Source organism: Pristis pectinata, chromosome 9, assembly GCF_009764475.1.
Source record: "Pristis pectinata isolate sPriPec2 chromosome 9, sPriPec2.1.pri, whole genome shotgun sequence".
Classification (NCBI taxonomy): Eukaryota; Metazoa; Chordata; class Chondrichthyes; order Rhinopristiformes; family Pristidae; genus Pristis; species Pristis pectinata.
In genome coordinates, this window is record NC_067413.1 from 1,333,934 (window position 1) to 1,347,309 (window position 13,376).

Sequence of the window (13,376 nt, forward strand, 5' to 3'; positions counted from 1 at the left end):
CAACGGCAAAGAGGTCTTGGAACAGTTTTGGGGTCAGGATCTTGTGGTGTAATACAGCGGACACCAAGATCTGTCAGAACTAATATAATCAATACATTAGAAGTGACTGAATCTTTATAAATTGGTCCACAATGCTCCAGCAGTTGAGAATCTGACGGCTCTGCCACTGCTGGAGTGCCTGTGAAATCTTCAACTACATACACTCTGAGCCTGAGCGATATACTGGGTCACACTGATCAAAGCAGAAGGAGTCAGGTTTGGTGAGGTCACCATTGACTGCCAGCCTCAGCACTGTGTCCTGTTCCAGTCAGACCCGCCTGCAGCAGTCTCTTGTTCATAGAGTTGGTCACCTGGAGAGCTCCAAGTCATACAGCATGGAAACAGGCCCTTCAGCCCAGCTCATCCATGCCCACCAAGCCAGTCCCATTTGCCTGCATTTGGCCCATTAGAACATTTTCCATCTTGGGACCTTACAGCCTAAAGGGATGAATATCGAATTCTCCCACCAACACGCAGCCCCCCACCTTGCCTCTTCTTTTCTTCCCTTTCCTAGCCCATCTCTCTTTTCTCTCCTCACCATTTTTTCCCTCTCTCCTTTCCTTCTCCTCCTCTCCCCCCATGCTGCCTGCCTCCTTCCCTGTGACCCCTCCCCCGGTGGATCTGCTCTCCCCTCCTCCCCCGCACCTGTCCATCACTGTCTCTTACCTGCATCTACCTATCACCACCCTGTGCCCACCCCGCCTCCCCTCTTCTGTCCACCTATCACTGCTCTGCTTTTCCCTCCTATATACTGGGCTTCCCCTTTTCCTATCTTCAGTCCTGAAGAAGGGTCCTGACCCGAAACGTTGACCACCTGCTTTTCTCCACGGATGCTGCCTGGCCTGCTGAGTTCCTCCAGCATCTGCAGTCCTTTGTTTCTCCTCTAACCCTTTTCCATCCCTGCACATGTCTAAATTGTCTTTTAAACATTGTAATTGTTCCCACCTGTACCTCCTCCTCCGGCAGCTCGTTCCATTTACCCAGCACCCTCTGTCTGAACAAGTTTTGTATGCAATTAACTAGATTCCATGTGATCTAACCTGCCAGACCAGCCTACCTCGTAGGACCTTATCAAAGGCCTTGCTAAAGGCCACGTAGACAACCTCTAACACCCTGCCCTCATCAACCTTCTTCAGTACCTCCTCACAAAGCTCAGATTTGTGAGGCACGATTTCCCGTGCACAAAGCCACGCTGACTATCCCTTATCACTCCTTGCGTTTCAGGTAGATCCTGTCCCTTGGAATCTCCTCCAGTAACGATGTTAGGCTCACCAGCCTGTAGTTCCCTGGCCTGCCCTTCTGTGTGTAAACACCACCACTCACTTTTCATATAGTCCAAATCGGCCACAGCCAACATCTCTGCCTCCAGCTCGTCGGTCGGTATCTTTTGGAACTTGGCCTCATTGACGGTGGTCTGGCTCCCGATCCGCCGCCGCTCCTTCAGGTCGTAACTGCTGCGATGGGCCAGTGGTGTCTTCAGTAGGACCCGGCTCTCCTCCAGCAGACTGGGGGCGCTGACTGCGGCTGCCCTGGAAACGTGCAACGGAGGGAGCAACTTCACATGCAGTCACTCCCCACCCAGGCACCCACCCCACCTAAATCACCCTCAGGGTCCACAAACAGACTTTGTCTGCATCCCCCAAGCCTACCATCTGGCAGGACAGGGGCAGGCAGCTCACTGGATGTCACAAGCTCCAAGTCAAACACCACACTGACTTGAGATAGACAGCTATTCCTTCATTGTCACTGGCTCACAATCTTGCCATTCTCCTCCCTGTAATTATCTGGACAGATTGCACAGATTAGGCTTGTGTTTCCCTGAAGACCAGGGAAAGGGAACCAAAAACTAGAGGGCACTGATTTAAATTGAGAGGGGAAAGATTTAAAAGGGACCTGAGGGGCAACTTCTTCACATCGAGGGTGGGGCACATATGGAACAAGCTGCCAGAGTAAGTGGTTGAGGCCGATACAATAACATTTAAAATATATTTGGGCAAGTACGTAGGTAGGAGGGGTTTAGGGATATGGACTAAACGTGAGCAAATGGGACTGGCTTAGGTGGACGTCTTGGTCAGCATGGAGAGTTGGGCCGAAGGGCCTGTTTCCGTGTTGTACGACTCTAAGGTCAAGGCTTCATCTAATTTCAATGTTCATCAAAGGATTTGACGGAATAGATAGAAAGAAGGTCCTTCTTTATGGTAGGGGCCAGATTTATTAAATGTAATCTCTCAACGAGTCTGGCTAGGACTTGAACAGACCAAAGTAAATGGGGCAGCGGGTGGTGGCGATACCTCAAAGCTCCAGGGTCCTGAGTTCGATCCTGACCTAGGGTGCTCCACGAGGTGGCTTAGACTGATGGGGGACCTGATAAGAGAGGCATGGATAGAGGAGATAGAAGTTTTCCTCATAGCAGAGGTGTCTAAAACTAGAGGGCATAGGTCTAGAGGGAATCTGAGGAGGAACCTTTACCCAGAGGGCGGTTGGGATCTGGACCACACTGCCCGAGGGGGTGGTGGAGGCAGAGACTCTCAGAACGTTTAAGTATTTTGGCGAGCATTTAACTTGCGAAGATACGGAAAACGACAGACAAGGTGCTGATAACTGGGGTTAGTATAGGTGGGTACTCGATGGTCGGCATCGACATGATGGGCCGAAGGGCCTGTTTCTGCACTGTGTGACTCAATAGGCTGACTGGTCCACCTCCTATGTTGTGAGAAAACATAAAAATACCAGAAAAAAAACTGAGAGGTGAGGAGGATGGATGTGGTCACAGAGTGAACTGTCGGAAGGGTTTCAACGGGGAGAGTCTGAGGGAGAAGGGAAGGGTTCAGAGGGGGAATCCAGAGGGGGAGAGTGAACAGAGGAGGAGGGATAAACGGGCAAGAAGCCCGAGTCAGAAGGGTGGTACCTAGACACATGAATGGGCAGGGATGGAGGGATGCAGACCACGTACAGGCAGATAGGATTAGTTTAATTTGGCTTCATGGTCGGCACAGACGTGGTGGGTCAAAGGGCTGTACTGTGTGTGTGTGTGTGTGCGTGCGTGCGTGCGTGCGCGGGCACGCTCTGGGCGTTGGACTGGAGGCGGTCACAGAGAGGGAGTGAGCTGGGATGGGACAGGAAGGTGCTGAATGTCCCAGCCAGCCTGGGTTAGCGGGCTCTGAGCCACCGGCCTGCCCCTGTCCCGAGGATACGTCCGTGCCTGGGTGTCCCTGGGGAGGAAGCAGGGGGTGACCGTTGGCTGATGGACCACAGGGGCTGGAGTGCATCTGGGGAGTAAATATTCAAATAAAAATGATGTGAACATTGTGAGGTGAAACGGTTCAGAGAGGAAAGGGCAGGAGAGAAATCCTCTGGTTAAAGGAATGTCTTTATCGGGGCTGGAGGGCAGCAAGCCCTGGGGAGAGGGAGGCAGTGGTTTAAGGGAAAGAGATGGCTCCACTGTGAAACGCTCCTGGGCCTGGACAAACCCACCCAACAGGTTGAGCACACTCAAAGCCCAGCTGCACAAGCCATCGCTGCTTCACACCTGCATCCAGCCATGGAGATAAACAGCAGGTCCACCCCTGACTCCACCCTCTAGATCCGTGGCTGACAGGCAGAGCTGGAAACTACGGATAGATCACAATGCAGACTCTGTGTGGGAACCGCAGACAAACTGGAAGTGTGGGAGAGGGAGGGAGGGAGGGGAACAAGGGTTGGGGGGGGGAAGTTGATGGGGAAGGGGAGACGGGAGGGAGGGCGCTTGTAGAAATGCATTCAATGTTTCGGAGACACAAGAGACTGCAGACACTGGAATCTGGACAACACACAAGCTGCTGGAGGAAATCAGTGGGGTTTCAACCCGAAACAATTCCTTTCCTCCCGCAGATGCTGTTCGACCTGCTGAGTTCCTCCAGCATGTTGCTCCAACTAATTGTGGCAGTCTAAGCCAGCTCTGTGAAAGGGAGTCCCTCCCTCCTGCCCTTTGTACATGATCCTCGTTCCAAATATTCCTGATTCTGAATATTCTGACTGAACCACCTCCCTGTCCCCGTACTGATGGTGCGATCCAGACAACAGCACCTCGCTGTGTGAAAGCATTTCACCACCTTGCTCCCACCCTCACTGGCGTTTCAGTCAGACTGCCAGCTCTCCCGCACCCTGGTCTGGTCCTGTCACCACCATACCCTCATTCCGATCAGCCTCTCCGCCAGGGCAGCCGGAACGGGCACCTTGGAAGCAATGTTTTCCTGGCAAGTCCACCTCCCAGCGATCTTGAATCCAAGCTGGAGGTCAGGGGCCAATGTGCAGTTCCCACTGGCAAAGAGTCCACACACTGAGCAGGTGTTGGCCTCCCACGCCCTCCCCCCACCCCCCTCCCCCCCCGGGGGGGCAATCAGAGTAGGGCCACCTCCCTTCACCAGGATGTCGCCTGGAATGGACAGCTGTAGTTACAGGGGACTGGATAGGCTGGGATTGTTCTCACTGGGATGTAGGAGGCTGAGGGGTGACCTTATAGAGGTTTACAAAATTAGAAGGGGCATGGAGAGGGTGGATAGTCACAGGGTCTTTTCCCCAGGGTGAGGGGGGGGTCTAAATATAGGTTTAAGGTGAGAGGGGAGAGAGTTAAATGGTACCTGAGGGGCAAGCTTTTCCACACAGAGGGTGGTGAACACAGTCTGTGTGGTTTGTGTGTCTGTGTGTACACAGTCTGTGTGGTTTGTGTGTCAGTCTGTGCAGGACCATGTAGTTTGTGTATCAGACTGTTTGGGGCCATGTAGTTTGTATGTTGGTGTGTGTTGGGGGGGGTTTGCTGTGTATGTTGGTGTGTGTGTGGGGGGGGGTTGCTGTGTATGTTGGTGTGTGTGGGGGAGGGTTTGCTGTGTATGTTGGTGTGTGTTTGGGGGGGAGTTTGCTGTGTATGTTGGTGTGTGTGGGGGAGGGTTTGCTGTGTATGTTGGTGTGTGTGGGGGAGGGTTTGCTGTGTATGTTGGTGTGTGTGGTGGGGGGGTTTGCTGTGTATGTTGGTGTGTGTTTGGGGGGGAGTTTGCTGTGTATGTTGGTGTGTGTGGGGGAGGGTTTGCTGTGTATGTTGGTGTGTGTTTGGGGGGGAGTTTGCTGTGTATGTTGGTGTGTGTGTGGGGGGGTTTGCTGTGTATGTTGGTGTGTGTGGGGGGGGTTTGCTGTGTATGTTGGTGTGTGTGTGTGGGGGGGTTGCTGTGTATGTTGGTGTGTGTGTGTGGGGGGGTTGCTGTGTATGTTGGTGTGTGGTGGGGGGGTTTGCTGTGTATGTTGGTGTGTGTGGGGGGGGGTTTGCTGTGTATGTTGGTGTGTGTGGGGGAGGGTTTGCTGTGTATGTTGGTGTGTGTGGTGGGGGGGTTTGCTGTGTATGTTGGTGTGTGTGGGGGGTTTGCTGTGTATGTTGGTGTGTGGTGGGGGGGTTTGCTGTGTATGTTGGTGTGTGTGTGGGGGGGGTTTGCTGTGTATGTTGGTGTGTGTGGGGGGTTTGCTGTGTATGTTGGTGTGTGGTGGGGGGGTTTGCTGTGTATGTTGGTGTGTGTGGTGGGGGGGTTTGCTGTGTATGTTGGTGTGTGTGGGGGAGGGTTTGCTGTGTATGTTGGTGTGTGTGGTGGGGGGGTTTGCTGTGTATGTTGGTATGTGTGGGGGGTTTGCTGTGTATGTTGGCGTGTGGGGGGGGTTTGCTGTGTATGTTGGCATGTGTGTGGGGGGGTTTGCTGTGTATGTTGGTGTGTGGGGGGGGGTTTGCTGTGTATGTTGTGTGTCAGTTTCCACATTGTGGGGCTGTGGCAGAGATGTCAAGTCACAGAGAGGGTCACAGAGTCCCACAGCACAGAAACAGGCCCTTCGGCCCAACTTGTCTCTGCCAATCAATACACCTAGCTACACTAATCCCACTTTCCTGCGTTTGGCTCATATCCCTGTACTCCTTTCCTACCCTGGCAGCTCGTTCCATATACAGAGAAGAGTACAGCACAGGAACAGGCCCTTCAGCCCACCACGTTCTGCTGGTAATGTAACTAGTAATTGAACGCCTAACTAAACTAATCCCTTCTGCCTACACAATGTCCATATCCTTCCATTCTCTGCACATTCATAGAGTCACACAGCACGAAACTGGTCCTTTGGGCCAACTGGTCCATGCCAACCAAGATGACCATCTAAGCCAGTCCCATTTGCCCACGTTTGGCCCATATCCCTCCAAACCTTTCCTATCCGTGGACCTGTCCAAGTGCCTTTTAAATGTTGTTAATGTACCTGCCTCACCCACTTCCTCTGGCAGCTTGTTCCATGTACTCACCACCCTCTGGGTGAAAACGTTGCCCCACAGGTTCCTAATAAATCTTTCCCCTTTAGTTATTGATTCCCCAACCCTGGGAAGAAGACTGCGCGCATTCATGTGACTGTCTAAGAGCCTCTTAAACGCCCCATCATATTTGCCTCCACCCCCACCCCGGCAGTGCATTCCAGGTACCCTGTGTAAAAAAAATTGCCTGCACATCTCCTGTGAACTTATCCCCTCTCACCTTAAATGTACGCCCTCCAGTATTAGACATTTTGACCCTGGGAAAAAGATACCAGCTGTCTACTCTACCTATGCCTCTAATCTTATAAACCTCTATCAGATCTTCCCTCAGCCTCCGCTGCTCCCAAGTTTGTCCAACCTCTGTTTAACATCTGTACTGAAGGGTCTAGGTAGTGGTATAGGTCAACCCCAATCAGAACAAAGACCAGAGATGAGCAGGGACCGAGCTTACCTCAATGCGATGTGCTCAGTGCTCTTGCTGAGCTGACTGCGTTGGATGTCTGTGTCAGGCTCCGTCTGGGGAGATGGTGCGTCCTGCTGCTTCTGGCTGCCATCCGGTGCTTTCAGTGAAGCCGTGCTAACTTCCAACTCCTCATCAGGCATAAAGAACTGGAGGAGATGAAGATAAAGGCATCAAACGTGAAGGGTCATCTTGGACCAGAGATCTGCAGCACCCTGTGACCTGAACCTTCTCCCAATTCATCATCAGGCTGATTATCCTGGACAGGCTCAGGACAACGCAGACTGATGCAACACAGGAGGCGGCCATTCCATCCATTGTTCCTGTGCTAGCTCTTTGAAAGAGCTGTCAATTAGTCTCACAACCTGGTTCCTCCCTTTAACCCTGTCATTCTAGTTGTGCTCCCTCCTGAAAGATATGCTGGCAGGTCAGGTCAGGTCAGGTCAGCTGGTTGCTGTAAGCTGCCCCCAGTGTGGGCAGAAGGCAAGGGAATTAGTGGGAGTTAATGGGCATGTGAGAGAGAATAGGTTACAGGGAAACAAGTGGGGGAATAGAACTTGTCTGAGAGCCAGCATAGACACAATGGTCTCCCATATTGTAAGAGAACATGAGCAAATTCACCTGAAACCACTTTCCGGGACCTTGTAGGTACAGTATTCCTGATCACTACAACCTTCTACATGGAGGAGAATGCTCATCACATCTGGTTCCCTCCTCAGTCTCCGTCCTCTGATAAGCCAGCCTCCTGCCACCAGAAACCCCTCTTGGAAACTCACTGATTTGATAACACCTATCAACTCCCCTGAACCTTCTCTAAGGAGAACAACCCATCCCCTGCTATGGTGTTGCTCAGGATCCATTCACTGGACCTTGTGGTGGCCTTTGCCCCACCTCCTGCACCCCAACCCTGCCTGGACCAGGAGACTGAACTAAGAACAGAAATGCTAGAAGAACTCAGCCAGTCAGGCAGCATTTGTAAAAGAGAAACTGATCAGTGTTTCAGGTCAGAACTGAGGGGAGGGGTGGGCGGGGAAGTGGGGGAAGAGTGGAGGTGTTACAGTTTAAAAGCAGAGCTGGGGGGAGGAGTGAGTTGTAGACAAAAGACTATGTGGAGATTGCTTGAGGCAGATGATAAGGAGCATTGGGTCTGACCGATAGTGAGGCAGCTCAAGGTGAGAGAGGGACGTCAGCAGGATAGTGGGGAACAGAGAGAGAGCAGCTTACCTGAAGTTGGAGGATTCACTGTTCATTCCAGAGGGTTACAAGGTGCCCAGATGGAAGATGTTGTTGGGCCTCACTGGGGCAGTGGAGGAGTCGACAGACAGACAGGTCAGAATCGGTGGGATTGAGAATTAAAGTGGGGACAACGGGAAGCTCAGGACCACCGCAGTGGGCTGAGCTCAGGTGAACAGCAAAGCTGCTACTTTAATCACCCCACTGATGTCCTTTCTCACCTTGGCTCTTTAAAATGCCTCGCTAACGATCAGCACTCATGCTAATTATCACTTGATCTGCCTGAACCAATCGCCATACGGTCTTTTGTCTTCCACCCCACTCCTCCCCCAGCAGGAAGGGTCGACTGTCCATTTCCCTCCATAGGTGCTGCCTCACCGACCGAGGTCTTCCAGCATTTCTGTTCTTGTTTCAGATTCCAGTGTCTGGAGCAACACACACAATGCTGGAGGAACTTGGCAGGTCAGGCAGCGTCTATGGAGAGAAATAAACAGTCGACGTTTCAGGTTGAGATCCTTCATTAGGAGTGGCCCAGTCCCGATGAAGGGTCTTGACCTGAAACGTCGACTGTTCATTTCCCCCCACAGATGCTGCCTGACCTGAGTCCCTCTGGCGGTTTGTGTGTTGCTCCAAATTCCAGCGTCTGCAGAATCTCTTGTGTCTCCAGTGTCTGTAGATTTGTTCATTTCCCGGGAGAGAGAACCTGACCCTCCTCCCGAAATCTGTCCACACCCCCACCCCCTCCCTGTCCACACACCCCCACCCCTCTGTCCATACCCTCCACTCAACCTCACCCCCACCCCTCCCTGTCCACACCCTCCACCCAACCTCACCCCCACCCCTCCCTGTCCACACCCTCCACCCAACCTCACCCCCACCCCTCCCTGTCCACACCCTCCACCCAACCTCACCCCCACCCCCTCCCTGTCCACAACCCCCACCCAACCTCATCCTCACCCCCACCCCTGTCCACACCCTCCACCCAACCTCACCCCCACCCCCTCCATGTCCACACCCCCACCCAACCTCACCCTCACCCCCCACCCCTCCATCCACATCACCCAACCTCACCCCCACCCAACCTCAACCTCACCCCCCACCCCTCCATCCACACCACCCAACCTCACCCCCACCCCTCCCTGTATCCACACCCCCCACCCAACCTCACCCCCACCATGTCCACACGCCACTCCTAACCTCACCCCCACCCCCACCTGTCCACAACCCCCCACCCAACCTCACCCTCACCCCCACCCGTCCACACCCTCCACCCAACCTCACCCCCACCCCCTCCCTGTCCACACCCCCACGCAACCTCACCCTCACCCCCAACCCCTCTGTCCACACCACCCAACCTCACACCCACCCCACCCAACCTCAACCTCACCCTCACCCCCCACCCCTCCGTTCACACCACCCAACCTCACCTCCACCCCCCAACCTCACCCCCACCCCTCCCTGTATCCACACCCCCCACCCAACCTCACCCCCACCCCTCCCTGTATCCACACCCCCCACCCAACCTCACCCCCACCATGTCCACACCCCGCTCCTAACCTCACCCCCACCCCTCCGTGTCCACACCCCCACCCAACTTCACCCCTCCCTGTCCATACTTCCCTACCCAACGTCACTTGGCTCACCGCCACCCTGCCCTTCCGCTCCCCATGGCGCTGACCTGAACGTCTCCAGCGGTGTCGGATGGGACAGGGCCTTCCTTGGGCTCCTTCTTCTCCGCGCCATCGCTCTGCTCATCCTCCTCATCCCCTTCCTCGATGGTGGGCGCGCCGGTTGGGGAAGAGGCCGTCTTCTTGCTCTTCTTCTGGCTGCCCTTCTTCCTGCGGCCCTCCGATGGCAGGTGTGTGGAGAGGGGGTGGTGGGTGTGAAGGGAAGAGTGACGGTGATCTGTTGGAAGTGGACGGACAGAAGAGAATGAACCAGGGGATGCCCAGTCAGGGAGATTCTCGGGGCAGAGTCACGTGTAGGGATTACTGCAGCCGGTCTGCAGACAAAGCACTCCCTAAGGTGGCAATGTCAATGATCAGTCGGTCAGTCAAAGTCAACATCGAGCTTATTGTCAGATGAACAAGTACATGTGTGCATATCGCATCAGATAAGCAGCATTCACAAGAAAAACATAAATTAAACCTAAATTATACACAATTTTTAAAAGAAAGAACACAATTAGAACAAAAAAAAACAAAGTCCATTTTAATGCAAAGTGATCAAAGTGGTCACAGTGTTGCTAAACTGCAGTGATCAGGGTTGTGCCGGTTGGTTCAAGAACCGAATGTTTGAAGGGAAGTAGCTGTTCCTGAACCTGGTGGTGTGGGGACTTCAGGCTTCTGTACCTCCTGCCCGATGGGAGCTGTGAGAAGATGGCACGGCCCGGATGGTGGGGATCTTTGATGATGGATGTTGCCTTCTTGGGGCAGCGCCTCCTGTCGATATGGTCGGGAGGGATGTGCCCGTGATGTACTGGGCTGAGTACACTACTCTCTGTGACTTCTTACACTCCCTGCTGTAGTTTGTACCCACCCTCCTCCCTGACTGATGCTGTACTCACATGGTCACTTTGGGTAGTCACAGAGTCGCACAGCACAGAAACAGGCCCTTCAGCCCAACTGGTCTATGCCGTCCAAGATTCTACTCTGAGCTAGTCCCATTGCCTGCGTTTGGCCCATATCCCTCTAAATCCTTCCTATCCACGTACCTCTCCAAGTACCTTTTAAATGTTGTATTGTACCTGCCTCACCCACTTCCTCTGGCAGCTTGTTTCATGTACCCACCACCCTCTGTGTGAAGAATTTGCCCCTCAGGTCCCTTTTAAACCTTTCTCCTCACACCTTAAACCTATGCCCTCTAGTTTTTAAGTTCCCCTTCCCTGGGAAAAAGACTGTGTGCATTCACCCTATCTATGCTTCTCATGATTTTATACACCTCCACGATGTCGCCCCTCATTCTCCTAGTTCCAAGGAATAAAGACCTAACCTGCCCAACCTCTCCCTATAACTCAGGCCCTGGAGTCCTGGCAACATCCTCATAGCTCCTTTTTGCGCTTTTTCTAGCTTAATGATGTCCTTGCTATAACAAGGTGACCACAACTGTACACAATACTCCATGTGCAGCCTTACCAACGTTGTGTACAACTGCAACATAACGTCCCAGCTCCTATACTCAATGCCCTGACTGATGAAGGCCAGTGTGCCAAACGCCTTCTTCACCACATGCAATGTCACTTTCAGGGAACTATGTACTTCTACTCCTATGTCCCTCTGTTTTACAACACTCCACAGGATCCTACAGTTCACTATGTCCTACCCTGGTTTGATTTTCCAAAATGCAACACCTTGGATTGAAAGCCATTTGCAATTCCTCAGCCCACATACCCAGCTGATCAAGATCCTGGTATAATTTTTGATAACCTTCTTCACTGTCGATGACACCACCTATTTTAGTGTCATCTGCAAACTTACTAACTATGCCTTGTACATTCTCATCCAAATTGTTTACATGAATGACGAACAACGATGGGCCCGGCACCGATCCCCGAGGCACACCACTAGTCACAGGCCTCCAGTCCAAGAAACAACCTTCCACCATCACTTAGCTAGCTCTCCCTGGATCCCATATGATCCAGCCTTCCATGCGGGACCTTGTCAAAGGCCTTGCTAAGGTCCATATAGACAACATCCACTGCCCTGACCTCATCAATCCTCTTGGTTACCTCTTCAAAAAACTCTCAGAGATTTGTGAGACAATTTCCCACGCACAAAGCCGTGCTGACCATCCCTGATCAGCCCTTATCTATCCAAATGCTGGAGGTCCTGTCCCTCAGAATCTCCCTCCAGTAACTTCCCCACCACTGATGTCAGACTGACCGGCCTGTAGTTCCCTGGCTTGACTTTGCTGCTCTTCTTAAGTAACAGTACAACATTAGCCACCCTCCGGTCTTTGGAACTTCACCTGTGGCTAAAGAAGAAGCAAATATCTCTGCAAGGCGCTCTGCAATTTCTTCCCTAGCTTCCCACAAGGTCCGAGGATGCAGTTGGTCAGGTCCTGGGGACTTAGCCACTTTAATGTGCTTTAGGATCATGGTGTTGGAGACTGTAACATGGTTTAGATTAGATTTCCTTCCCCAGTGAACAGCACTGAACGAGTTGGGCTTTTTTGACAATCCAGTAATTTTATGGTCACTGTTAGTGATACAGTCAACTTAATTCCCAACTCCTGCGGTGTCTCTGGGTCCAAACCTCAGAGTCGTTAGGACTTGGTGAGTTAGGTCAGAGGCAGCAGAGTTTTGGGGAAGTAGGAATGGAGGCCAGTTCGGGTTACATTGGTTGGGATGTCACAAAGCCTCGATGACCCGAGAGCAGAAAGGTCCGGTCTGTCCATCCCTGTCTGGATCTGCACCGATGAGATCCTGACCAACCAGATCAGCTGAAACACCACTTAAACACACACACTCACACTCAAAATCTGCCTCATCGAAGGTGCGCCGCACTTCATCCACATTCCGACTGGATGCATCGTGGAGGAGATCATCGAACCTCTCAACACCCCAGGTTTTGTTCAGATCATCCTCCTCATCATCTTCAATCCTGAGGGGCGCTGTAGGAAGCGCATCCTGCTCAGTCTGCAGAAGAACAGAGATACCCATGAAGTGCCGCCCTACACCGCCTGCAGCAACCTGGCTCCTGCGGAGATTCCTGAACCGGATTGTGGATGGCTGGGTTTGTGCCTGGACTGAACCGAAATCAGAGCTGTGCCTGACTGGAAGGGGTATCAGGAACCTCTGATACCCACTGAGGTTGCCAGGATCTGGCCCACAGGGTTAAAGCTCTCCAGGACCCAGCCCAGGCCTGACAGTGAACACCTGGTGTTCCAGCCTGACTGGATCCTGGTCACATTTATCACCAGTTTGTAGATCATAGAGTTACACAGCACAGGAGGCCAACACAGGGAGATTCCACAAAGCATGGCCAAGAAAGACGAGAGGTTCAGTCACTGAGTATATTCAACATTTTTCAACATTGGAGATCAAAGGACACGGGTTGGTGCAGGAAAGGGTGCTGAGGTCGTCACTGAATGGCAGGGGAGGCACAAGAGACCCAACACCCTACATCTCCGTACTTACACCACAGGAGACCACTCTGCCCATTCAGTCTATGCCAGCCCACTGAGCCCCATTAGTTATTTTCCTGTGACCTATTCTCCCCACATTCCCTCCACTCGTGTGCTCCACACCCACTTGCCACGGCCCCAGTCTGGTCCCTGGTTCCGTTTCCCAGGCTCCTATTAAACTTACCGGGTTACCTGAAATTTTCCATGGTGTCT

The 13,376-nt window shown here is 52.7% G+C and overlaps 1 protein-coding gene across 9 annotated transcripts in view; it reads right to left on the reverse strand.

Moving 5' to 3' along the window:
- Positions 1-13,376, reverse strand: part of LOC127574678 (anion exchange protein 2-like) — a 202,320-nt gene that overhangs the window by 60,906 nt on the left and 128,038 nt on the right. For all 9 annotated transcript variants that reach the window (XM_052023922.1, XM_052023920.1, XM_052023923.1 and 6 more), the window contains 4 exons: positions 12,510-12,675; positions 9,718-9,944; positions 6,798-6,955; positions 1,363-1,568 (listed from right to left, as the gene is read on the reverse strand). In XM_052023922.1, coding sequence (XP_051879882.1) covers positions 1,363-1,568; positions 6,798-6,955; positions 9,718-9,944; positions 12,510-12,675 — 757 coding nt within the window. The remainder of the gene's footprint in view (positions 1-1,362; positions 1,569-6,797; positions 6,956-9,717; positions 9,945-12,509; positions 12,676-13,376) is intronic.